Source organism: Hyperolius riggenbachi, chromosome 7 (genome assembly GCF_040937935.1).
Source record: "Hyperolius riggenbachi isolate aHypRig1 chromosome 7, aHypRig1.pri, whole genome shotgun sequence".
Classification (NCBI taxonomy): domain Eukaryota; kingdom Metazoa; phylum Chordata; class Amphibia; order Anura; family Hyperoliidae; genus Hyperolius; species Hyperolius riggenbachi.
The window spans coordinates 61,793,030-61,818,245 of NC_090652.1; the positions used below are offsets into that span (position 1 = coordinate 61,793,030).

The following is a 25,216-nucleotide window of genomic DNA, read 5'->3' on the forward strand; positions in this document are numbered from 1 at the left end:
AAGTTTGTGAGATTTGTGGTCTTTGGCATGAATAATTTTCATGGAAATGAAACACATCTGATTCACTGTTTGTGGCCCCACCCCTTTTCTAAATATTTAACCCCAGTCACCCAATGATCAACTGTACCAGGTTTGAGGCTTGTGCCATTAACAGTGCAAAAATGGCAGCAATTAAATATTTGCCTTGAAAATCAATAGGTGAATTGTGATTGGTTTTTGTAGGCTCACCCACTTTTCTGAATATTAATCCCAGTCACCCAGTGACCAACTGTGCAAAGTTTTAGAACCCTACAATTAATAGTTTAAGAATGGCTGCAGTTTACATTTTCCCAGTGAAATTTGTGTTTGTCTCCGCCCACTGATGACTCGGCATTGCCCAGGTATGTATTTGGCTGGTGTTGGCGCCGCCCACTTTTTCTAACCCTAACACAAAATTACTTAATGACCAAGTTTGTAAACTTTGCAGTCTTTGGCATCAATAATTTGCATTGAAATAAAATAAATCTGATTGGCTGTGGCTCCACCCCTTTTTCTGAATTTGAACCCCAATCACCCAATGGCCAACTGTACCAGGTACAGGTGATTAACAGTGCAAGAATGGCATCAATTAAATATTCCCCTTAAAGATTAATAGGTGAATTGTGATTGGTTTTTGTAGGCCCCACCCACTTTTCTGAATATTAATCCCAGTCACCCAGTGACCAACTGTGCAAAGTTTTAGAACCCTACAATTAATAGTGTAAGAATTGCTGCAGTTTACATTTTCTCAGTGAAATTTGTATTTGTCTCCGCCTACTGATGACCCAGCATTGCCCGATTATGTATTTGGCTGGTGTTGGCTGCGCCCACTTTTCCTAACCCTAACACACAATTACTCAATTACTCAATGACCAAGTTTGTGAGCTTTGTGGTCTTTGGCATGAATAATTTTCATTGGAATGAAACAAATCTGATTGGCTATTTGTGGCTCCACCCCCTTTCTGAAATTGAACCCCAGTCACCCAATGATCAACTATACCAGGTTTGAGGCTTGTGCCATTAACAGTGCAAGAATGGCAGAAATGTAAATATTCCCCTTGAAAATCAATAGGTGAATTTTGATTGGCTTTTATAGGCTCCAACCACTTTTCTGAATAATAATCCTAGTCACTCAACGACCAACTGTGCAAAGTTTGAGAACCCTACCACTAACAGTGTAAGAAAAACAAAAGTTTGCTTTCTTAAAACAGAAAGAATGTGCAATAATTCAGGTTGGAGTGAGTTTGAGATGTCTCCCAGTGCATCACTGCTGAATATATGCAAATTAACCATTATTACACTTAGAAGCTAAACACACCTCCAGAACCGCTGGAATGCAATGATGTGTCAGCTTGTTAATTTGTACAGAGCCATAATAATCCAACAAGCATACAGACTGTTTTGGATTGTTTGATTCTCATCAGTGCATGGCATATATTTGGCTCTATGCAGTAGGGCTTGTAACACCGAGAGGTACAGATTAACCAGCAAGCTCATGGTGACCCAGAACTCATTGAAGTGTGTAAGGGACTATAATGGTCCTAAAAGCCCCCTTACTAAGATGTTATGAAAAACAAAAGTTTGCTTTCTTAAAGAGACTCTGAAGCGAGAATAAATCTCGCTTCAGAGCTCATACTTAGCAGGGGCATGTGTGCCCCTGCTAAACCGCCGCTATCGCGCCGCTAAACGGGGGTCCCTTCACCTCCAAACCCACCCCTCCAAGACTTGGTCGTAGTCTTGGTCGTAAATCTTCCCTTCCTGGAGGCAGGGCTAACGGCTGCAGCCCTGCCTCCAGTCGCGTCTATCAGACGTGCATCGCCGCCTCTCCCCCGCCCCTCTCAGTGAAGGAAGACTGAGAGGGGCGGGGGAGAGGCGGAGATACGCGTCTGACAGACGCGCATGGGGCAGGGCTGAGGCAGTTAGCCCTGCCCCAATGCAGAAGCGCTCCCCCGCTTTACGTGAAGAGACCCCCGTTAAGCCGCGGGATAGCGGCGGTTTAGCAGGGGCACACATGCCCCTGCTATCTATGAGGTCTGAAGCGAGATTTATTTTCACTTCAGACTCTCTTTAAAACAGAAATAATTTGCGATAATTCAGGTTGGAGTGAGCTTGAGATGTCTCCCAGTGCATCACTGCTGAATATATGCAAATTAACCATTTGTTACCCTTAGAAGCTAAACACACCTCCAGTGTAACAGTGTAAGAATGTCTGCAGTTCTAGTGAAATTTGTATTTGTCTTTTTTTGGTTATGGGAATAAAAAGTATCCTATACTTTATTCCAGGTAATGTACTATGTGTGTGCCAAATTTCATTCAAATCCGTTCAGCCGTTTTTGCGTGATCGAGTAACAAACATCCAAACATCCGAACTTTCCCATTTATTATATTAGTAGGATGGTAGCATGGATTATTTTAAAGCTATAAAGCTATATGGCTGAAAACTGAGAAATAATGATTTTTTTCCATTTTTTTCTTATTAATCCTGTTAAAATGCATTTAAAAGAAAAAATTTTTAGCAAAATGTACCACCCAAAGAAAGCCTAATTAGTGGCGGAAAAAACAAGATATAGATCAATACATTGTGATAAGTAGTGATAAAGTTATTAGCGAATGAATGGGAAGTGAAAATTGCTCTGATGCATAAGGTGAAAAATGTCTGCGGGCTGAAATGGTTAAAGAGACACTGAAACAAAACAAAAAAAAATATGATATAATGAATTGGTTGTGTAGTATGGATAATTACTTGAACATTAGTAGCAAAGAACATATTATCATATTTTTATTTTCAGTCATATAATGTTTTTTATAACATTGCATCATTTTCTAATATTTGCAGTTTACACACAATTCAGCATTCTAAATGATTTTACAGAGCAGGCCAGTGAACTTTTCAACTGTCCTCTGGAGAGAAAAAGAAAATACATTGACTGACATTTGAAATAACAAGCTTCAAAAGACAGAGCTCTCTGCGACTTTGAAAGTTGTGGAGCTCAATAGCTGTTTTGCATAGATAACAAGTGGAGTTTAACTCTTCCTGTACTGGAAACAATATTAGACTCATGTCTCTGCTCTTAATGTTTTATTTCTTAGCTGTGTTACACGTACAAATCCATTATACAACGAATTTTTTTTTGCTTCAGTGTCTCTTTAAAATTATTTTCTTTCAACCTGTCCAAAGTAAAACATGTACAGTTACTTTTCCGGGCTCCAGGACTCATGCAAAGTCCATCTGTGCAAGGTGGCGTATCTAGAGGGGCGCAGGTGTGGCTCGTACCATGGGAACCACAGCATGTCTGCCCCATGCTGTGCTGCCATGCCTGCCCATGTGACTCCCTGTCACTTGGACCTCAGATCAGATTATTCTGATATTTGGACAGACATGGCTACCTAATTTATGTATATTAGACATACTTGGCTATTTGATTATTTTATCTTGACACACCTTACTATTTGTTTATCCTGAGGAACCTAGCAAATTAATTGGTCTTCCTAGGGCCCTGTATGGTCTTAATCCATATTAGGTGCTTAAATGAATTAGCTGTAATAGTGAGGGTAACGGTTAGTGTTAGGAGTAGAGAAGGTAAGGTTAGGATCAGAGTGGGAGGTTAGTGTTAGGAGGGGAAGGTTAGGATTGGAGTGGGAGGTTAGTGTTAGAAGTAGAGAAGGTAAGGTTAGGATCAGAGTGGGAGGTTAGTATTAGGAGGGGAAGGTTAGGATCAGAGTGGGAGGTTAGTGTTAGGAGTAGAGAAGGTAAGATTAGGATCAGAGTGGGAGGTTAGTATTAGGAGGGGAAGGTTAGGATTGGAGTGGGAGGTTAGTGTTAGGAGTAGAGAAGGTAAGGTTAGGATCAGAGTGGGAGGTTAGTGTTAGGAGGGGAAGGTTAGGATCGGAGTAGGAGGTTAGTGTTAGGAGTGGAGAGGGGAAGGTTAGGATCGGAGTGGGAGGTTAGTGTTAGGAGGGTAGGAGTAGAGAGGGGAAGGTTAGGATCGGAGTGGGAGGTTAGTGTTAGGAGGGTAGGAGTGGAGAGGGGAAGGTTAGGATCGGAGTGGGAGGTTAGTGTTAGGAGGGTAGGAGTGGAGAGGGAAAGGTTAGGATTGCAGTAGGAGGTTAGTATTAGGAGTGGAGAAGGGAAGGTTAGAATGGCAGTCAGAGGTTAATGTTAGGAGTGGAGAGGGAAAGGTTAGAATGGCAGTCAGAAGTTAGTGTTAGGAGTGGAGAGGGAAGGTTAGGATCGCAGTGGGAGGTTAATGTTAGGAGTGAAGATGGGAAGGTTAGGATCGGAGTGGGAGGTTAGTGTTAGGAGTGGAGAGGGGAAGATTAGGATCGGAGTGGGAGGTTAGTGTTAGGAGTCTAGAGGGGAAGATTAGGATCGGAGTGGGAGGTTAGTGTTAGGAGTGGAGAGGGGAAGTTAGGATCAGAGTGGGAGGTTGTTGTTAGGAGGGTAGGAGGAGTGGAGAGGGGAAGGTTAGGATCAGAGTGGGTTAGTGCTAGGAGTGGAGAGGGGAAGATTAGGATCGGAGTGGGAGGTTAGTGTTAGGAGTGGAGAGGGGAAGATTAGGATCGGAGTGGGAGGTTAGTGTTAGGAGTGGAGAGGGGAAGTTAGGATCGGAGTGGGAGGTTAGTGTTAGGAGTGGAGAGGGGAAGGTTAGGATCAGAGTGGGAGGTTAGTGTTAGGAGTGGAGAGGGTAAGATTAGGATCTGAGTGGGAGGTTAGTGCTAGGAGTGAAGAGGGGAAAGTTAGGATCACAGTGGGAGGTTAGTGTTAGGAGTGGAGAGGGAAGGTTAGGATTGGAGTGGGAGGTTAGTGCTAGGAGTGAAGAGGGGAAGGTTAGGATCGGAGTGGGAGGTTAGTGTTAGGAGTGGAGAGGGGAAGGTTTGAATTGGAGTAGGAGGTTAGTGTTAGGAGTGGAGAGGGGAAGGTTAGGATCGCAGTGGGAGGTTAGTGTTAGGAGTGGAGAGGGGAAGGTTAGGATCAGAGTGGGAGGTTAGTGCTAGGGGTGAAGAGGGGAAGGTTAGGATCACAGTGGGAGGTTAGTGTTAGGAGGGGAAGGTTAGGATCGGAGTGGGAGGTTAGTGTTAGGAGTAGAGAAGGTAAGATTAGGATCAGAGTGGGAGGTTAGTGTTAGGAGGGGAAGGTTAGGATTGGAGTGGGAGGTTAGTGTTAGGAGTAGAGAAGGTAAGGTTAGGATCAGAGTGGGAGGTTAGTGTTAGGAGTGGAGAGGGGAAGGTTAGGATCTGAGTGGAAGGTCAATGTTAGGAGTGGAGAGGGGAAGGTTAGGATCAGAGTGGGAGGTTAGTGTTAGTAGTGGAGAGGGGGAGGTTAGTGTTAGTAGTGGAGAGGGGGAGGTTAGGATCGGAGTGGGAGGTTAGTGTTAGGAGTGGAGAGGGTAAGGTTAGGATCGGACTGGGAGGTTAATGCTAGGAGTGAAGAGGGGAAGGTTAGGGTCGGAGTAGGAGGTTAGTGTTAGGAGTGGAGAGGGGAAGGTTAGGATTTGAGTGGGAGGTTGTTGTTAGGAGGGTAGGAGTGGAGAGGGGAAGATTAGGATCGCAGTGGGAGGTTAGTGTTAAGAGTGGAGAGGGAAGGTTAGGATCGCAGTGGGAGGATAGTGTTAGGAGTGGAGATGGGAAGGTTAGGATCGCAGTGGGAGGATAGTGTTAGGAGTGGAGAGGGGAAGGTTAGGATTTGAGTGGGAGGTTGTTGTTAGGAGGGTAGGAGTGGAGAGGGGAAGGTTAGGATCACAGTGGGAGGTTAGTGTTAGGAGTGGAGAGGGAAGGTTAGGATCGCAGTGGGAGGATAGTGTTAGGAGTGGAGATGGAAAGGTTAGGATCGCAGTGGGAGGATAGTGTTAGGAGTGGAGAGGGGAAGGTTAGGATTTGAGTGGGAGGTTGTTGTTAGGAGGGTAGGAGTGGAGAGGGGAAGGTTAGGATCACAGTGGGAGGTTAGTGTTAGGAGTGGAGAGGGAAGGTTAGGATCGCAGTGGGAGGATAGTGTTAGGAGTGGAGATGGGAAGGTTAGGATCGGAGTGGGAGGTTAGTGTTAGGAGTGGAGAGGGGAAGGTTAGGATCGGAGTGGGAGGACAGTGGTATTAGAGAGGGGTAATTTCAGTTTTTGCCATAGCCTAGGTGCTGTATTACCCAGATACACACCTGTCAGTCCACGCTCTCTGTATGGCTCGTGTGGCTGTTTTTAGCAGCTGTTGCCAAGATTTTTCTGGGCATATGCATTTCTGAATTTTGCATGGCAGCATGCAAAGCTGATTGCATATGTTCCTTGGGTCCAGCTGGTCTCAGTCAGTGCCAAAGCAGCAAGACGGGGGAGGGGGGGAGGTGGTATTTAACTCTTTCAGACAGAGAAAGAAAAAAAGGAACACAACATAGTTATTTGTGTGCTAGGCACTGTCCAGTGGCGTAGCTAAGGAGCTTTGGGCCCCGATGCAAGTTTTACAATGGGACCCCCCCAAGCACTCTATACATAACAATTAATTAATACGGCGCACCAAAACATGCCAATGGCAACTACAGTGTCAGAGGTGCAAGAAGGGGATGGGGAACAGTTTGTTAATGATTACCACTATTCAAAGTATCTTTAGAAGTGATTTTTATGAGCACAGGATCAATAGACAGCTAATACTGTAGTTGAGGGAGGGCCCCTCTGGCCCAAGGGCCCCGATGCGGTCGCTACCTCTGCACCCCCTATTGCTACGCCCCTGCACTGTACATACACATGTCTATCTCATCATGTCACATGTCACTTCGGGTATCCTTTAAATGTGCTTTTGTAAACATAACATAAAATGGTGGTGGGATATCTAACAGTCATTTTTAGAGGTAGGAGGACAGATAAAATTGTTTCATCTACTTAGTTTTCAATTACTGTAAGTCTCACTGTAAAACATTGCTTTGTACCTTGCCAAAAAGTCTTGAAAGTGCCATGGGCAAGAATTATATAACTACTTTTAGACTAGGGAGTGGCGTGTTTATGAAACTCCTGTGCTGTGTGAGCTGTTAATTGGCATGAACGTATCTTCTTTAGAATATGCTGATTCATCAAAACAGTCCACCACCTTCCATTACATTCAAAGCCATTCTTCATATTAAAGGACACCAGAAGTGAGAGGGATATGCAGGCTGCCATATTTATTCCTTTTGAACCACTTTATGACGGGCTTTATTATTAAAACGTCCTGTTTAAGCCTGTTAACGGTTCCAGGACTTTTTAATAAGTCGATTGCTCCCACCACCGCTCTGCACGTGTACGCGCATCCCCCGCCACTGTTAACTGCCAGGACACCGCGATCTGAAATTGGGGAAAAGGACAGAGCGGTCCTCTACCCAATCGCAATGCCTGGAATGAATGGACATGACCGCGATCAGCGGCCACGACCATTCATAAAACAGGAAAGAGTCACGGTTTAGTTAAATGTAAAAAAAGTGAACACTTCCTATAAAACAGGAGTGTTCGCTAGCGTCAAAAAAAACACCAAAAAGTTAAATTACACGTACAAGCACATACATACGCATACACTTATACACATTATTAATTAATAACTTACACTTCCAAAGCCCCCCCCCCCAAAAAAAAAACACTTAACAAAAAATCAGTTTAAAAACAAAATTACATAAATAGTTGCCTTAGGGACGCTTTTTTAATCTATATTTCATGAGCGAATATTACTATAACTTTACTACATAGGGGTTTGTAATTATGGACCGGACAAAAAAACAAAAACAAGAAAAAAGCCAGAAAAATAACACTTATATTTCCAAATAATATATTGTCGCCATACATTGTGATAAGGACATAATTTAAACGGTTTCATAATCGGGACAATTGGGCAAATGGAATGTGTAGATTTTATCCACAGGAGAACATTTTATTTTAAAACTATACATTTCTTATTTTTTCCCGTTAAAATGCATTTACAATAAAAAAAATTCTTAGCAAAATGTACTACCCACAGAAAGCCTAATTGGTGGCGAAAAAAACAAGATATAGATCATTTTGTTGTGATAAGTAGTAATAATGTTATTGGCGAATAAAAGGGAGGAGCACTGACAGGTAAAAATTGCTTTTGTCCGTTAGGGTGAAAACCCCTATGGGGTGAAGTGATTAAACAATACGAACTGCCTGGCTGTCCTGCGGATCCTCTGCCTTTAATATATACAGCCATATACCCTGAACAAGTATGCAGATCAGATGTTTTTGACTGAAGTCTAACTGCATTTGCCACATGCTTTTTTCAGGTGTGTGATTCAGACACTACCGATGCATGTAAGATCAGCGGTGCTGCCAGGCAACTGGTATTGTTTAAAAGGAAATAAATATGAAGAGGAGCGTGGGTCCCGGGCAGCGGTGGTAAAGGGCGAGGAGGACATGGGAATTTGCTTTAAGGGCCCATTTCCACTTGTGCGGTGCGAATTGCCGTGGTAAAAATTTGCATGCGGATGCGAATTTCACATGCGGGTGTATGCGAATTTTCATGCGAATTCGCATGAATGACGCTGTATGCGAATATAACCATGGCAGTGCCTGTGTGCTATTCCATTGATTCCACGTGAATTCACATGAAAATTCGCATACACCTGCATAGCGGTATGCGGTATGCGAATTCTGATGGCTCTGCCATGCGAATTTTTACCCTCGGAAGAAAACGCTCAGAAGTCCTGACAAGTGGAAACAGTCCCATCCACTTGTATTGGCTATGCGGCAAACGCATGCGAATTCGCGATAGTGGAAACGGGCCCTAAGGGAAGAGGAACTGACCCTGCCTAAAGGTATGTGGATAAAGCATGAACATACCTCTGTGCAGGGGGCATAACTAGAGGGGAGGAGCCCAGGAGATCGCAGACGGGCGGAGGGGGCTGAGCTGTTTTGGGGCCCTAACTATTAAAGGGAATGCGAGGTGAGAGGGATATGGGGGCCGCCATATATATTTCCTTGTAAACAATGCCAGTTGCCTGGCACCCCTGTTAGTCTTCTGGCATAAGTAGTATCTGAGTCAAAACCCTGGAACAAGCATATGAGTTGGGATGCTCATTCGGATTTTGCGAAATTGAAATTTCCGAATTTCCGTTCGGAAACCCAAATTTCCGATCGGGAATGGAGCACAGAAAATGAATTTCTGCCGAAATACCGCATTACTGCAATGCAATAATTTTAGCCCAGTCACAGAACTCGGAAGCACTGGACCAATCAGAGAATGCAGAAAGTATTTGGCCATTTAAAGAATTGGTAAACAAATGACCCAAAAAAAACCACTGCCTGGAAATTGGAACTCAGAAATTGGAGACCGATCGGAAATCTGCGGTATCATTAATCGGCATTGGTGGAAATCGGAATTTCTGCAGAATTAGAAATCAGCATTTCTGACCATCCCTACATATGAGTCATCCAGTGAAACCTGAGTCAGCCGAGTCAGAGCACCTGATCTGCATGCTTGTTCAGGGTCTGTGGCTAAAAGTATTAGAGACACAGAATAAGCAGGGTTGCTAGGCAACTGGTATTGTTGAAAAGGCAATAAATATGGCAGCCTCCATACCCCTCTCACCTCGGATTCCCTTTAACTTTCCCTTCCTGCGATACAGGGGATTACACTTCAGATATGGTGTTTTTGTGGCTACACTTGCATAGCTCCCAACTGTCCAGGGACGTAACAATAGCCCCTGCAAGGGATGCAGCTGCAGGGGGGCCCTAGGGGGGGAGGAAGACTGAGGGGGGGGGGGGGGCTGGCTCTAGGGCCCTTCAGGGCCATTTTTAGGTGTAGGAGGGGGCACAGTGCAGGAAGAGGTAGCAGCAGGCACAGATAGCAGCGGGGATGGGGGCCCGACTGCCCCATCCCTTTTCTCGGACTACCATCAGCGCCCCCCCCCCCCTTCCATCATCGACAGCTGGGGGGCCCCATCCAAAGTTTTGCAGGGGGCCCCAGTGATTTCTAGTTACATCCCTGCAACTGTCCCTCTTTTGGAGAGACAGTCCCTCTTTGGGAACCCTGTCCCTCTGTCCTCATTTGTCCCTCTTTTAGGACTTTGTACCTCTTTCTATGTATGTGTTTGATTTAGGGCTTATTTCCACTACATGCGGATTCTGGATGCAGAAAACTGACTCCAATGAATACCTATGGGAAATCTGCATCAGAAAAATTGCGTTTAGTGGATACAGGCCCATAGGCATTCATTGGAGTCAGTTTTTCTGCACTCAGAATCTGCGTGTAGTGGAAACAGGCCCTGACTCTAAACTTTATTCCCATCCTTTAAATTGATATATTACTAATTGTAAAATGTTAATATGAAGGAAAATGAACCAGAATAGAAAGGACCAGTGTGGTTTGAATTATAAAACATATTTTTCTTATGGAATCTTTATGGTATGCGTGACTAGGGGTGTGACAGGGGGTGTGATTAGAGGTGTGGCTTAAGTGTCCCTCTTTCTCATCTAAAAAAGTTGGGAGGTATTCACTTATGGGTATGAAGATCATGATGGCCTCACTTGTTTTATGACTCTACACCACTGCCTCTGTGCGTACCTCCGGTTGCTTTGCCGGGGTTCAGCTATCCTATAAGCATTTGTCTTATAATGTAAATATAAAAAACAACAAGGACATTAGTGCAGCTGTGAAGTAAGTTCTCTTTTATAGTGCAGGATAAATGAATACTAACAAAAAATACGATTTCTCTTTATTGTTCAGGTCCCTGTTTTACCTCTCTCAGTTGGCAACACCTCATCTCATCAAGACAAAGGGAAACATTGTGAATGTCTCCAGCATAACTGGCCAGAGATCGGTGAGTGACATGTCCTTCCTCCAATTGTGGTAGGTCCCTGAGGTTCCCTCATCAGATTAGCTCCTGTTGCCTATACAGTAAGGAAGAACCAGGAGCCAAATGGTGCAGTATCATTGGGTAATTCAAATGGTGACAGAATAAATTGTAAGAATACTCACAAAATTGGGTTGTAAATCCTCGAAACCAACGTATGTGCCGTCCCCGCTCCAGGGGATGGTTCAGGGAACTGGGCAGTCTCTCTACTCAAATCCTTCACAGTTGTAGGTCTACCAATATAAAGTCTAAAGGTGGCCACACACCATACATTTTTTTAAAATATCTGTTCAATTCAAGAATTGCAGTCAATTTTTCTGATTGTAACATTTAAAAAATATGACCAATGTACCACACACCTATGTTCAATCTGTCCCCAATTATGATAAAATTGATTGGAAACTCTGGGAAAATTGCTAAGGTGTATATTATTAAATTGTCACTCTAAATCCCAATCTACACGATACGATTCTTTATACGATTCGATTTCGATTCTATTTACGATCCGATTTAATCCAACATGTCCGATCAGGATTCGATTTGATTCAATTCGATTTGCCATTGCAAAACAATGGCAAATCTAAATTGAATCGAATCGAATCCCAATCGGACATGACGGATTTAATCGGATCGTATAAAGAATTGTATCGTGTAGATTGGGCTTAACACACACCATACAACTTATACATACCTTCCGTGCGCTCCAGCGTGGACATTTCTCCCTCTAGTGTCTGATGCGACTTCTGTTTACACAGGAAGTCGCGTCAAAGGCTAGAGATTCCTCTCTCTAGCCTTTGACGAGACTTCCTGTGTAAACGCTGGAGTGCACAGAAGGTATGTATCTGCCACTGCCCCGCCGCCTGCATCCCCAGTATTCAATGCTGGAGGGAAGAGCCCGAGGTGAGGGAGGGGGGGGACCGTCCCCCCTCCCCGCCGAAGTGCAGCATGGCTTTCCCCTCATGCTGAGATCCCTCCAGCCCCACTAAATGGCCCCCAGTGGGCCCCGGGGGGAGGGGGGTTAAGAGGGGGCGCTCAGAATTCCTGCAGGAAGGGCCCGGTGGGAACTAGTTACGCCCCTGGCTGGGGGGAAATGTTGGAAGCTTGTCTCTATCAGGTCCTGCAATAGACCAACTTTGCTACTGAAACTTGAACTTTAATTTTTTTTTAACTGACCAGAGGAAGCAGGCAGAGGCCCTTGAAATGCATTGTCGTCAGTACAATAGTACTACAATAACAATATTTTACTATATAAGAGGTAAGGCACCTCTGTTTTTAAAATTATTTTTAATACTTTCTACTTGCATAGAGCGTTTTCATTATATTTGGGTGCCTCCAACCCCAAATGTGTAATTTGATACAGCTGTAACTTTTTAATTACTTATGCCATTTTAGTGATATATATTGGCTTTCTTTAGGTAATATTTTTCTCTGAAATCTATTTTATTTTATAGTCATTTTATGAGAAAAAATTAGGTGTAAATGCAAAAAATACAATTTTTTTCCATGTTTCCCCCTTCTTAATTTTCACATGACACCTCCCACAGTTATAAAACACATAAAAGTGATTTTTTTGGCCCTTCCCGTTAAAACAATACCCCATATGCCATATTTTACCTATAGCTAAGCATGTGGCGGACCGTTATCCCCCGCCTGCGTGTCCGTAGCGATCGGATGTGTTCGTTAGGGTGACAGTTCTTGGGCCATAGAGCTGTACAGATGCATCGCTAGGCAAAGGCAGAGAGTTACATCTGTAGAGCATTGGGGCCCAAAACTTTCACCCTAGCAATCGCATCCGATCGCTACAGGTGGCAGTCATTAAAAATGTATAAACCGGTATTGATTTTTTTCCATTAACCCTCCAGGACAGGTATACATCGAGATTTGGCCCCTCCCAGGAAACAGGAAACATCCACAAGCCTCTCTATAAATAAAAAACTTTGTCAGGTATCCGGCAGTATGGATGTTTCCTGTTCCAGGGACAGGTCTCTCTATACCTGCGCTGCATGTCCTGGAGAGCCTGGGGGGCTAGGGACTGTTGGTGCTGCGGGGGCAGGTGAGGATCATTAGGCAATGTTATCTGCTGCCAGCCGCTTACCTCTCTCTATAAGCCGCTGTGGAGGGTCTGGGGAGAGAGATGGCTGTGGTAGCTTCTGGTTTGGCAGGCGCCGCCGGCTGGAATGATGAGAGCACGCTGCGGGGAAGGCGGAGGCCGAGTGGGCGCAGCGTGCCAGTATCCAACATGGCGGATGGGTTACTTCCGCCTGTGTCGTCATTTCCGCCCGCCGGAGTGAAGAATGCGCAGCGTTCCCCGCGTCTGGGCACTCGTACAGACGCAGCATGGAGGCACAGCCAGCATCTGGGACGAGCGGAGGCCAGCAGGCTGCTCAGGAGGATCCCAGGGCACATGAGCCTAAGCCGGATACTAAGGTATCTTATGGTATCACATGTAAAACTGTTGTTTGTGTGAAGGCTTCTCTTCTAAGGCTCACTGTACTGGCTGTGTTATGGGGAATTGTTTGGTGAATAGCTTCTTGTGGGAAGTTGCCTCACACTGTGGTGAATTATGATTACTTTGGCTGCAGGGCAGTTAAAACAATATCTGTATTGTGTTATTGTATTACAGAGCACTGCAGCTTCATCCTCGGCTCCATCTGCTACTGCTACTGAAGCATCAGATACTGCCAGGCCTAAAAAACGCTGTCCCTCTTGTAATGTGAAGCTGCCAGTGCCGTGGAATAAGTTATTATGTCAGCAGTGTGCAACTCGTGTTTTAAATGAAGAGTCGGCTGTGGCTTATAAAGATTTCCTTAGAATGGTTCGCAAAGAGATGGCAGAGTCAATGAAAGTATTTAGAGAATCCATGTCGGCTCAATCTTCTGTTAACCCTCCACCTATTGTTATTGCACAAGTACCGTCTGCTTCTGGGACCATATCGTCAGCTGCTACGGTGCCACAGCCAATTGTACAGCAACCAGTAGTCATTACTCAGTCACCTACTGCTTTGCCTAACTATCCCATAGATCAAACAGCAGTGCCTGCTGACGGAGCTGCTGATAGACCTATGGAAGAATCTACACCACCTGTAACAGGACATAGGAAAGCATCCGCTAAAACAAATCGTCCTGTTTTGTCAGTGTGACTCTGATGAGGACTTGTCTGGAAAAGATCAGATTAAAATGTCTAAATTTAGATTTTCTGCTAATGAGACAGACGAATTATTAAAAGCAATTTACGATTCTTTAGGTTTGAAGGATGACGCTCCTTCTTCAGTGTCCACGCATGATGCATTATATGCGGGCATGGAAGGGGAGAAACCGATGGTTTTTCCAGTACATTCATCTACTAAACAATTGATTAATAGTCAGTGGAAGAACCCCGATAGGAAGGTCTTTTTGTCAAGATGCTTTAAAAGAAGGTTCCCTTTTGCAGAAGAGGACTGTAAACAGTGGGATAAATGCCCTAAGTTGGATGCAGCCTTTTCGCAGGTCCACAAGGAGAATGAGTTGTCCTTTGAGGATCTAGGTTTTCTAAAAGAGCAATCAGATAAAAAAGCTGAGTTTGCTTTAAAGAAGACCTGGTCAGCTATCTGCGCAAATTTCCGTCCTGCTGCTGCTACTGCATGTGTAGGCCGTACACTAGATTTATGGATGCATCAAGTAATGCATCATATTAAAATGGGGTCAAGTAAAGAAATTATTTTAAATTCATTTACCGTAATGTTTAAAGCTATAAACTTCATTATAGATGCGGCAACGGAGTCTATCCGTTTGACCGCAAGAGCGGCAGCATTGTCTAACGTGGCTAGAAGAAACATCTGGGTCAAAACCTGGGAGGGGAGTAATGTTTCTAAAAACAAGTTATGTACCATTCCATTCTCAGGTGACCTGTTGTTTGGTCCCCAGTTGGATGAAATCCTTGAAAGGACATCAGATAAAAAGAAGGGATTCCCTAAGAAAAGGCAATTTAGACAGGGGAAACAGTTTTTTCGAAAGAACCGACAAGAGAATAAAACTAGACCCCAAAACAGACGTAAACCCTGGTCCTTCTCGCGCGAGCAGAACAAGCCAAATGCATTGTTTGGCGGTTCAGACTCCACTACAAGAAAGCAGCAGTGACAGCGAAGAAGCTGTGGGAGGAAGGTTGGGCTCCTTCCTTCCGCAGTGGCAGAAATTTGCGACCAGTCCATTCATTCTCAATCTGATCGAGTTGGGATACCATATTGTATTCCAACAAAGACCTCCATCAAAGTTCATAGTGACAAAACAGTTAAGGTCAAACGAAGAACAGAGAGCCATATCTTGCATTCTACAAGATATGTTAGCAAGAGAGGTGGTCACTCTGGTGCCAGTTCTGGAGCAGGGAAAGGGGTTTTATTCAAAAATCTTCCTAGTGAAAAAACCGTCGGGCAAGTATCGTCTTATTCTGAATCTCAAGCCACTCAATCCTTTTATAAAGCATCAGACATTCAGAATGGAATCAATTTATTCACTGAGAAATCTGCTGACAGCCAATTGCTTCATGCTCAGTATCGATCTCAAGGACGCCTATTGGCATGTCCCAATCGAACTGAAATCCCAAAGATTTCTAAGGTTCGCAGTGAAAGAAAACTCCATGGTGACTCATTACCAATTCCGTTGCCTCCCCTTTGGCATAAAGTCCGCTCCGAGAATTTTCACCAAGGTGATTGCCGAGCTGATCTCACATCTGCACAAAAGGGGTATTATGATTGTTCCCTATTTGGACGATCTTCTGGTGATGGCAGAATCAAAGCAAACATTATTGCTCCACAGAGAAATAGTGGTGAGGGAACTCCAGCAAGCAGGATGGATTGTAAGCTTGGAAAAATCACAGTTAGAGCCCACTCAGAATATTCTTTTTCTGGGATTTATGATAAACTCAATAGAACAGAAGATGTTCTTACCAGAGCAAAAGCTTGCGAAGGTAATACAGCAGGTGGAAAATTTCAAAAAATTGGATGTCATCTCGATAAGGGATGCAATGAGACTCCTGGGACTGTTAAACTCAGTGGCACCAGCAGTACAATGGGCAATGAAGCATTCACGAATCCTACAAAGTTGGGTCTTGAAAAATTGGAGCAAGACAGTCGAGACTTTGGATCAGTTGGTACAGATTCCAGTGCCAGTAAAGGAAAGTCTAGATTGGTGGACTGTTCCCCACTCGCTATCACAGGGCAGACCTTGGCAGTTTCCAACACAGGTAGTTTTGACCACAGATGCAAGCCTATTAGGTTGGGGGGCCCATGTTCAGAATTTCAAAACACAGGGTCTTTGGCAACATCATATGAAAAATCAGTCTTCAAACTACAGGGAATTGATGGCAGTGAAGTTGGCTCTGATAGCATCTCAACACTTAATAGCATTCAAACATGTTCAGATAAGGACGGACAATTCCACAGTTGTGGCGTATATAAATCGCCAGGGGGGAACGAGGTCACACAAGCTATTGACCCTGGCATTAGAAATACTGGACATAGCGGAACAGACGCTGTTGTCAATTACAGCAATTCACTTGAAGGGGTCCATGAATATACTAGCAGATCTACTAAGTCGAAAACAGCTGTCGAATGCAGAATGGCAATTGAACCCCGAAGTATATCAGTGGATAACATCTGTGTGGGGGACGCCTGTCATAGATCTGTTTGCCAACAGGGAAAATACAAAGTGTCGTCAGTTTTTTTCCCTGAACGCCAAAGACAATCCAACGGCAGTGGATGCTTTGTCACAGACGTGGGATTTCAATCTAGCATTTGCATTCCCTCCTCTGAATCTGTTACCGTTGGTATTGAGAAAGCAATATCCAGAACAAAGGTGATTCTTATTGCTCCAAACTGGCCACGAAGGTCGTGGTATCCTCTGCTTCTGAAATTAAAAGTGGCGGAGCCGATACTACTTCCTTTTCTAGACAATTTAATTTTGATTCAGAAACAGGTTGTTCCAGACATCAACAAATGGAAGTTAACAGCCTGGTTACTGAAGAGCGCATTCTAAAAACCTACGGACTTTCAAATAAGGTAGTAGATACTCTGATCAAGAGTCGTAAAAAGAACACTAGAGCAATATACTTGAAATATTGGAAAACTTATAATTTATGGAAGGAACAGTCAGGATTTAGGTCTAATGAAGTTGCTACTGTTTTAGAATTTCTCCAGAATGGAGTTGATAAGAAATTGGCCTTAAGTACGATTAAGGTACAAATTTCAGCACTTTCTGTTTTTTTGGACAGACAATTGGCTGGCCATCCTTTGATCGCTCGTTTTGTCAAATCAATAGAGAGGAATAGACCAATTGCTGTTAAACCATTCCCGAAGTGGGATCTATCTTTGGTTTTGAAGGCTTTAACGAAGCCTCCTTTTGACTGTGCCAGTAACATGAATTTACGTTTGTTAACTTTCAAAACTATTTTTTTAGTAGCAATCACCTCAGCAAGGAGGGTGAGTGAACTTGAGGCCTTATCCTGTAGGGAGCCCTATTGTATTTTTTATAACGATAGGGTAGTCCTTAGAACCAGTTCAGAATTTATTCCGAAAGTGGGTGATATTTTCTACCGGTCACAGGAAATTATACTACCATCTTTTTATCCGAATCCAACAAATGATAATGAGAAACAACGACACTTATTGGATGTAAGACAAATACTTAAAGATTATCTGCAGAGAGTAGAGAGTTTAAGGAAAACTGAAGCCCTTTTTGTAAATTTCACGGGAAAACTAGTGGGGCAGAGGGCTTCGAAAAGAACGATAGCTAACTGGATCAAATTGTGTATTATGGAAGCCTATAAAGTAATGGAAACGGCTCCTCCGAAAGATCTAAAAGCTCATTCTACTAGAGGGACAGCAACAACTTGGGCCTTCAGAGCTGGTGCTTCTCCTCTGGAAATCTGTAAGGCAGCAACGTGGAAGAACTTGGGAACGTTCATGCGGCATTACAGATTGGATCGGATATCTTCATCAGACCAAGACTTTGGAAGAAAAGTCTTGGAGGCAGTCAGCCCACCCTAAGGTTAGTGTTTACTTGAGAATCATCTCGATGTATACCTGTCCTGGAGGGTTAATGGAAAAAACTAAACATTAGCTTACCTGGTAATTTAATTTTAAGTAACCCTCCAGGACAGGTGGGGTAACCCACCCCAACTTTTTTCTGTATGATAAATAGTGTTAAAATGTAGAGATATGAATTATATATATAAATGTATGTGGGACACTATGTTAATGGTTAGGTGTCAGGTAGTTAAGACCTGTTGGAATGTTTCTTTATTTAATACTGCCGGATACCTGACAAAGTTTTTTATTTATAGAGAGGCTTGTGGATGTTTCCTGTTTCCTGGGAGGGGCCAAATCTCGATGTATACCTGTCCTGGAGGGTTACTTAAAATTAAATTACCAGGTAAGCTAATGTTTAGTTTTCAGGAGTTAATGGTTCTCTACCCTTGGTACGTCCAAGGTGCATGACTTTACATTTACTGTATAGTGTTGATCATGATGAATATTTACTCTGTCTCAATCCTCCTTCTTGGTCGTAATTACAGTTTTGCATGTAATCTTGAATTCATGTAATTTTCGCAATCAATTAAAATTATGTTTGCAGAATTTTCAATTTATTTTGAACACATTTTCGCATTGTTTAGCATGCGTTTGAACATCTATGGGCATGCATTTGATTATTTATTTTTTTCCAAATGCATTGATGTCAAAGGACATGAGAAACAGACAAGTATTTCACAATCACAAATCAATGTGAAACTGCATATTCTAATTATGATTACATAACAAATTAATTTCACAATAGGCTGTACATCAATCACTACTTCCTCCTCTGTAGCTGCTTCTGTTCACCATTCAGTCAGACCAGTCTTTCTAACTAACTTGGGCCAACTATCTTTTCCAAGAACTGCCAAAACCTGTTCAACTAAGAGATTGATGAGAGGTGGAATATGTGCAGGTTCAGGACAGGAATGTTTTGTTTTCCTGGTAGAAGGTGATAGACGGATGTCTTTTGTCAACCAAACTAACTATGTACACATGAGGGGAAGCACTCGGGCTCCCAAAAACTGGCTGCTCCTTACTGTGCATGTGTGAGGGCCCTCTCTCGAGCACTTGTGTGTGTGCGCAGTACAGAGTCTTCAGGAGCCCGAGTGCTTCTGAAGACTGCTGAAGTCTCCCGCGGTGGGAGATTCAAATAAGGAAACCTGAGGGGGAATGAGGACACCGTCAGGAGACAAGGAAGGCTCTGTAGAACCCAGAGCCTTCCCTCTCCTTGGGTAAGTGTCTGTTTTTTGTTTTAAATCCGCTTTAGACTCACTTTAAGGAATGAAGATGGCCGCAGCCTCCCTATTTCTCTCACTTTAGGTTCCCTTTAAATTGGGTCATATAGCAATAAACCTATTTATGTTTCACCATCTTACACATGGACCACATTTGCTCTATTGCAACTTGACTATCATAACATTTAATAAATAAAAATGGTTCCCTAATCATTGTCACCCATATAGTTATCCTACTTTCTTTTGTCCAAAAGTTATGTCCTGTGTGTTAGTGTTATAGATAATGTTACGCAGAGTGGATTTGCTTGTACATTTCCTCCCAGGGCACTGTAAACAAGGGACAATTGGGGAAAAAAAAAGAAATGATAGGAAGCAGGAAAAAAGGGTGCTGGTGGCTAGTGGACGAAAAGGGCGCCGCCATGGACTCTTATGCATTCATTGTTAATACGGCGCCCAAAGCGGGAAAAAAGGGTGCCAGATAAATATTGTTAACAACATTAGAACATTTAAGTCTTTGAAATATGTTATCAATTTAGAAGCTTGCAACATTATAGTTTTTATCATATTATTTCATTTGTATGTACAAATTTTACGTTATCATAGCTATTATTGTTTCTATGTGTGTAAGGGGGTCGCTGCAGGGGGGTGGTTAGGGTTAGGCACCACGCGGGGGGGGGGGTTAGGCACCACGCGGGGGGGTGGTTAGGTTTAGGCACTACCGGGGGGGTTGGGCACCACCGGGAGAGGGGTGGTTAGGCATCACCAGGGGAAGGTTCTGTGTGAGAGTAGGGTTGGGATAAGCTGTATTGTTGAATTACGTAACAATTTTTAACGTTAATATATTTTTGTTATTCTCTCCCATCTGTTTTAAAATGATATATATCGTTAACCAATTACGTTAGCGATGTTTATCGTTCTTCAGATTTAATTATCCACCAGCACCAATTCGTTATCCAGCTGGGCCCTTTTTTTTCCTGGCGCCCTTTTTTTCATGTACCCAAATGATATAACTGGGTGACACTTTTAAGAAAAAATATCCTGACTTGTTATTCGAGATATTGGAGAAATACGTAGGCTTTTAGAATGTGGAAGTATTAACAGAGCTAGAGTATATGAACACTTGTATAAACTAGACAGGTAGAAGTGATAACACCCACAGCTGTAACAGGATTACAATTTTAACAGGGCACACATTATCAGTTACCATCTGAAAGTTTCACAATACATTAAAGCATACCTAGAGTTACCTAGAGAGCAAAACAAGTACTTTCTTAGGTGTGTTTTGGCTCTTCTGATATGCAGTTAATCAGGTAAAATAATAAGAAGCATTAGGTAACATAATAAGAGTTCCTAGGCTTAATTAACTCTATTTCAAGTACCGGTACATGGAGATGTATGGAAAGCCAAAACTAAAGAATTGAAGCACACTTAAGAAAAGAGTATATTCATGAAGGATAACAGAGGTGCCCAAAAGGTTAAAAACTGCTTAAAGGAAGGTAAGGGTGGACTTACCTCACCAGATGAAGGATACTGCAACATGTTTCATCGGACTGACCTGCTTCATCAGTTAATAGCAAGATATGAATTATACTTTGAGATGCTAATTGCAAACCGGATGCCTTCCCTTACCTCCCATTTTAAACAGTTTTTATGCTTTAATTGATGCCTTTGTTATGCTTCGTTGAAAATACCTTGCCACTCTTGGTGGAGGGGTGCTACCTATTAACACTACTGAGAGCATTTCTTTCATCCAAATGGGGTTGGGTTTATCCTCCCCACCTGCCTATACATTTATCGTCGTTATGGTGTCCAATACTTGCACTTACACCATATTGGCTCTTGGTTTTATCATTCTTTTCTACCGAAGAAGAGGGTTACGCCCACAAATGTGTTGTTTGGTGCTGTTATAATAATTATTTATATGCTTTTTTATTGTAAACCTTTTGGACATTTAGTGGCACATTTATTGTTAGGCCTGGTTGTCAGAATATGGTTTTGGGCTTTTTGGGAGGGAGGCACAATCTTTTCTTTAAAGTGAACGTCCAGACTAAAAATCGACTCAGCAGTACTGAAAAGGCCTGGTGTTTCTTTAACAGTTTCACAGCATCAGAACTTTGTTTCTCTTATACAAGCCTCATTTTTAGCTGCACAGAAGAAAACTGCCCGGGCTTTTTTCCCCTGATGCTGTGCAAAGCATGATGGGATTTCTGATGTTGTTGTTCTCGTTCTGCTGTTTTGGTGCAATTATTTTTTTTTTTACATTTTTAATTTGACATTTGAAGCCTAGCACATGCAGCTGGGAGGGGTTATCAGGACAAAGGACAGTTGGAACTGTGTCCTATGCTCCTCGTCACCTCCTTTCAACCAAAAAGATGGCTGCCCCCATGACAAAGATGGCAGCCCCCATGAATCACAAACATTTGCCTGTTCTTTTAAAACCGGGTGGGTAAAAAATTATATTACCTATCTATTGTAATTAACATAACTAATGTAACTTAATGACAGTACGTTTGTTTAGGCTGAAGTTCCCCTTTAAGATCTCTTGTAGGTCTTGCATGAAAATGGGTTAAATCCTTCATATGACTTTTTGAGCAACCTTTGTATATACAGAAACTTAAAAAATAATTATAATTGACCACTTATGCAAAAAAGTTGCAATAATTTATTACTGCATAAACCAACTGAAACAGTACAGTTCTGTCCCTTCTAAAACAGACTCAGAGGCGTATCTAGAGGGGTGCAAGCATGGCTCATGCCATGGGTGCCGCAGCAACATGGGTGCCACGTCTCCTCCTGTGCTGCACCGCCATGCCTGCCCCTGTGTCTCCCCATCACTCAGATCAGATTAATTCTGTTATATGGGGAACATGGCTACTTTTTATGCATGTAGAGCTCACTTGGCTTTGTGTTAGAAAAGAGGACAGAGGGAATAAGAAGAAAAAAGTAATTTCAGCAATATCCCGAGCCAACACACTGCAACCATAACACATGTACACAGGAAAGGAGGCTGTTTTTAGAGGGGAAGATGGCTCTGACTGGGGGGGCACAAGTTCAGTTTTTGCCATAGGTTCTTTATTACCCAGATAAGCCCCTGAACAGACTCTTCCCCATTGCAGGACCTATATGCATCTGTAATTTTTTTATATTTGCCTTTTGATTTTTGATTTTTTTTTCAGACATACTACACCAGACTCATTCCTGATAGTCCTTTTGTCACACTTGTGCTAATGTTTGTAGAGTTGCCAGTCAAGTCTATTTGTTACGTAAAGAACATCGTTGAAGAACATTAGGCAGGATTCCCCTGAAAGTTGTCTAAAAGCTCCCCTTTTGTCTTGCAGTTTCCGGGTGTCATGGCGTACTGCATGTCCAAGGCTGCTGTAGATCACATGACTAGATGTGCTGCCCTAGGTAAGCCATATACAGTTGGTGATCCAACGCCAAACCATTACACTGTGTGCACAATTATAAAGTGAGTATCATTAGTTTCATGCACAGATTCTACCTCCAAGCTATATAAACTTGAAAGCTAATTGGATTTAAGCATATCAGGTGTTGTGTATGTGTGTAATAAGAGAGGATGTGGTCTAAAGAGATTGAAGTACACCTGTAGGGGAAAAAAGTGCCCCTAGGGGGTACTTACCCAAGGAGGAGGATGCCTCTGGATCTTAAAGAGGTTTCCCTCGTCCTCGTCCCCCGTCCATCTTTTCCAGTAGGGTTGCTCATTACGAGTAGTTACATCCTTGTAGCCACTTGTAATCGAAATGTAAATTAGATCAGGCTGCCCGCCGTTGAGGGGGGTTAACGTACCCAGGCACCGATGCGCTCCATTTGCGTCCCTCATTGCACTCCACGTCACTTCCATGCATCCTTCCATCCGCGCCTGGGTAAGTTAACCCCTCCCCCTCGGCCACAGGCAGTCCAATCTAATTAAAATATTGATTACGAGTGGCCAAGAGGATGTAGCTACTCGTAAGGAGCAGCGCTACTTTCCAGCGCTGGGACCCTCCTGAAAATGAATGGTATTCTCTGGCGCTTGTCGAAGGCCTGCTCAGCTATGAGAGGGTTTAGCAAAGGATATAATCAAAATGGATTGAGGCAAACCTGAAAATAAACCTATGAGATAATTAATTGTATGTGTTTTATTAAGGTTAAATGGAACATAGAACTGAATCTCATATTTTTATTTTCAGTTTAGGGACTTAATTTTAAGACTGAATTAGAAACAGCAGCATTGACAAATCTGCTTAGTTGCGCTGAAAAGCAAACAGAAGTAATGATCCTTTGAACTTTTCAGCACAAACCAGGAGCTGAATGGTGATATATAGCTGAATGATTAGATATGGTTAACCTCCCTGGCGGTAAGCCCGAGCTGAGCTCGGGCTATGCCGCCGGGAGGCACCGCTCAGGCCTTGCTTTGCCGATTTGCATAATTTTTTTTTTTTTGTTACACGCAGCTAGCACTTTGCTAGCTGCGTGTAGCCTCCGATTGCCGCCGCTACCCGCCGATTCGCCGCTATACCCGTCGCCGCAGCCGCCCCCCCCCCCCCCAGACCCCGTGCGCTGCCTGGCCAATCAGTGCCAGGCAGCGCTGTGGGGTGGATCGGATTCCCCTTTGATGTCACGACGTCGGTGACGTCATCCCGCCCGTCACCATGGCGACGGGGGAAGCCCTCCAAGAGATCCCGTTCTTTGAACGGGATCTCTTGATCTCCGTTCGCCGGCGGCGATCGGAGGGGCTGGGGGGATCATGTAGCGAGACATTGTCTCGCTACATGAAAAAAAAAAAATTAAAAAAAAAGGTATTTGCTGCCCCCTGGCGGATTTTAACAAACCGCCAGGGAGGTTAATGGGTACTTATCCATTAGCAGGGCGCATCCTCTAGGTGGCGACAAAACTCCACCAGAGTTACATCTTTCCCTACTATCCATGTCGGCATGGAGGGGGAATAGTAATTAGCGCCACCTGCCGGATGCTCCCGGCTAACGGATAAGTACCGGTTAATGCTTTGAATGTTATGTTTACAAAGTTGGGGTACAAGAATGGCAACTACCATCAGAGCATGCAGGGAGATGCCCATTTCCACTCAGGTTATCCAGGTACTGTGATGCAGGAACTGGGTCAAAGTCGCATCAGAGTAAGTGCGCGATAACCCATCTTTCGGGCTCATTTACACTACATGTGATTCCGAGCTAATTTTTCATGCAATTCTGATTTTTGATGCGATAAAAAAGAAAGTCCTGCATGCTGTATTTTTTCTGTGTTTTTCTTCTTGTGTTGCTAGCATCCAGTGAATACTGGAATCGCAAATCGGAATTGCAATTTGCAGTGTAAAAGTAGCCTCAATGTGAGGGGCCTTTCACAGTGGCGTGGTGCGTTGTGGCAAATTGCCGCACTGCTACCGCAGCCTAATGAAAGTCTATGGGGAAGTTCATACATCCCACATTGCAGTACACTGCACCGGAAGTGCCCGATTTAACGCTAGCGCAAGCCTACGTTACGGCGCAGCTCCTGTGGCGATCTGTGGCAGCCCAGAAGTCATGGTAGTCTATGGCAGCGCAGGTTTTTTTTAAATGTTGGCAATGCGCATGTGCATATGTGTATTTTCACAGTATGCTTCTGCGCACTTCCACATACCCGAAGTAGGAAGTGACCGCAAGCAAGGAACTGGGTGTTCCTTGAAGGCTTGTTTTTGGCGGTGTGGTGGGCGCAACGCAACGCACCGCATCTCTAACGCCAATGTACAGTGTGAAACCAGCCTGATAAGATGGCCATGTTGCATATATTGATATGGATGTATGTTTGTATTAGGTTAGAGAAATGGACAGGACAGAAAAAATGGACAAGACAGAAAATGATTTATTACATTCTTTCGCAGGAAAAAAAACGAACATGCAAACAAAAAATTAGAAATGGGTAAACTCAAATGTTTAACACATGAACTTTGGTGCTTTATAATATGAAAACAAAGGGCTTGATTCAGTAAACGGTGCTAACCCAGTTAGCACACCTAAAGACTTTGGGCGTGATAACTAGGGTGCTAACTGGGTTAGCACCGTTTACTAAATTCACATCGCACGCAAAGTCCCACACTGAAAACTTTGCGTGC

General features: G+C 43.5%; 1 protein-coding gene across 3 annotated transcripts in view; it reads left to right on the forward strand.

The window, feature by feature from the left end:
• The window catches only part of LOC137524322 (3-oxoacyl-[acyl-carrier-protein] reductase FabG-like), a 60,886-nt gene that overhangs the window by 30,124 nt on the left and 5,546 nt on the right, over positions 1–25,216 (forward strand). For all 3 annotated transcript variants that reach the window (XM_068244053.1, XM_068244054.1, XM_068244052.1), the window contains exons 4-5: positions 10,704–10,797; positions 22,449–22,518. In XM_068244053.1, coding sequence (XP_068100154.1) covers positions 10,704–10,797; positions 22,449–22,518 — 164 coding nt within the window. The remainder of the gene's footprint in view (positions 1–10,703; positions 10,798–22,448; positions 22,519–25,216) is intronic.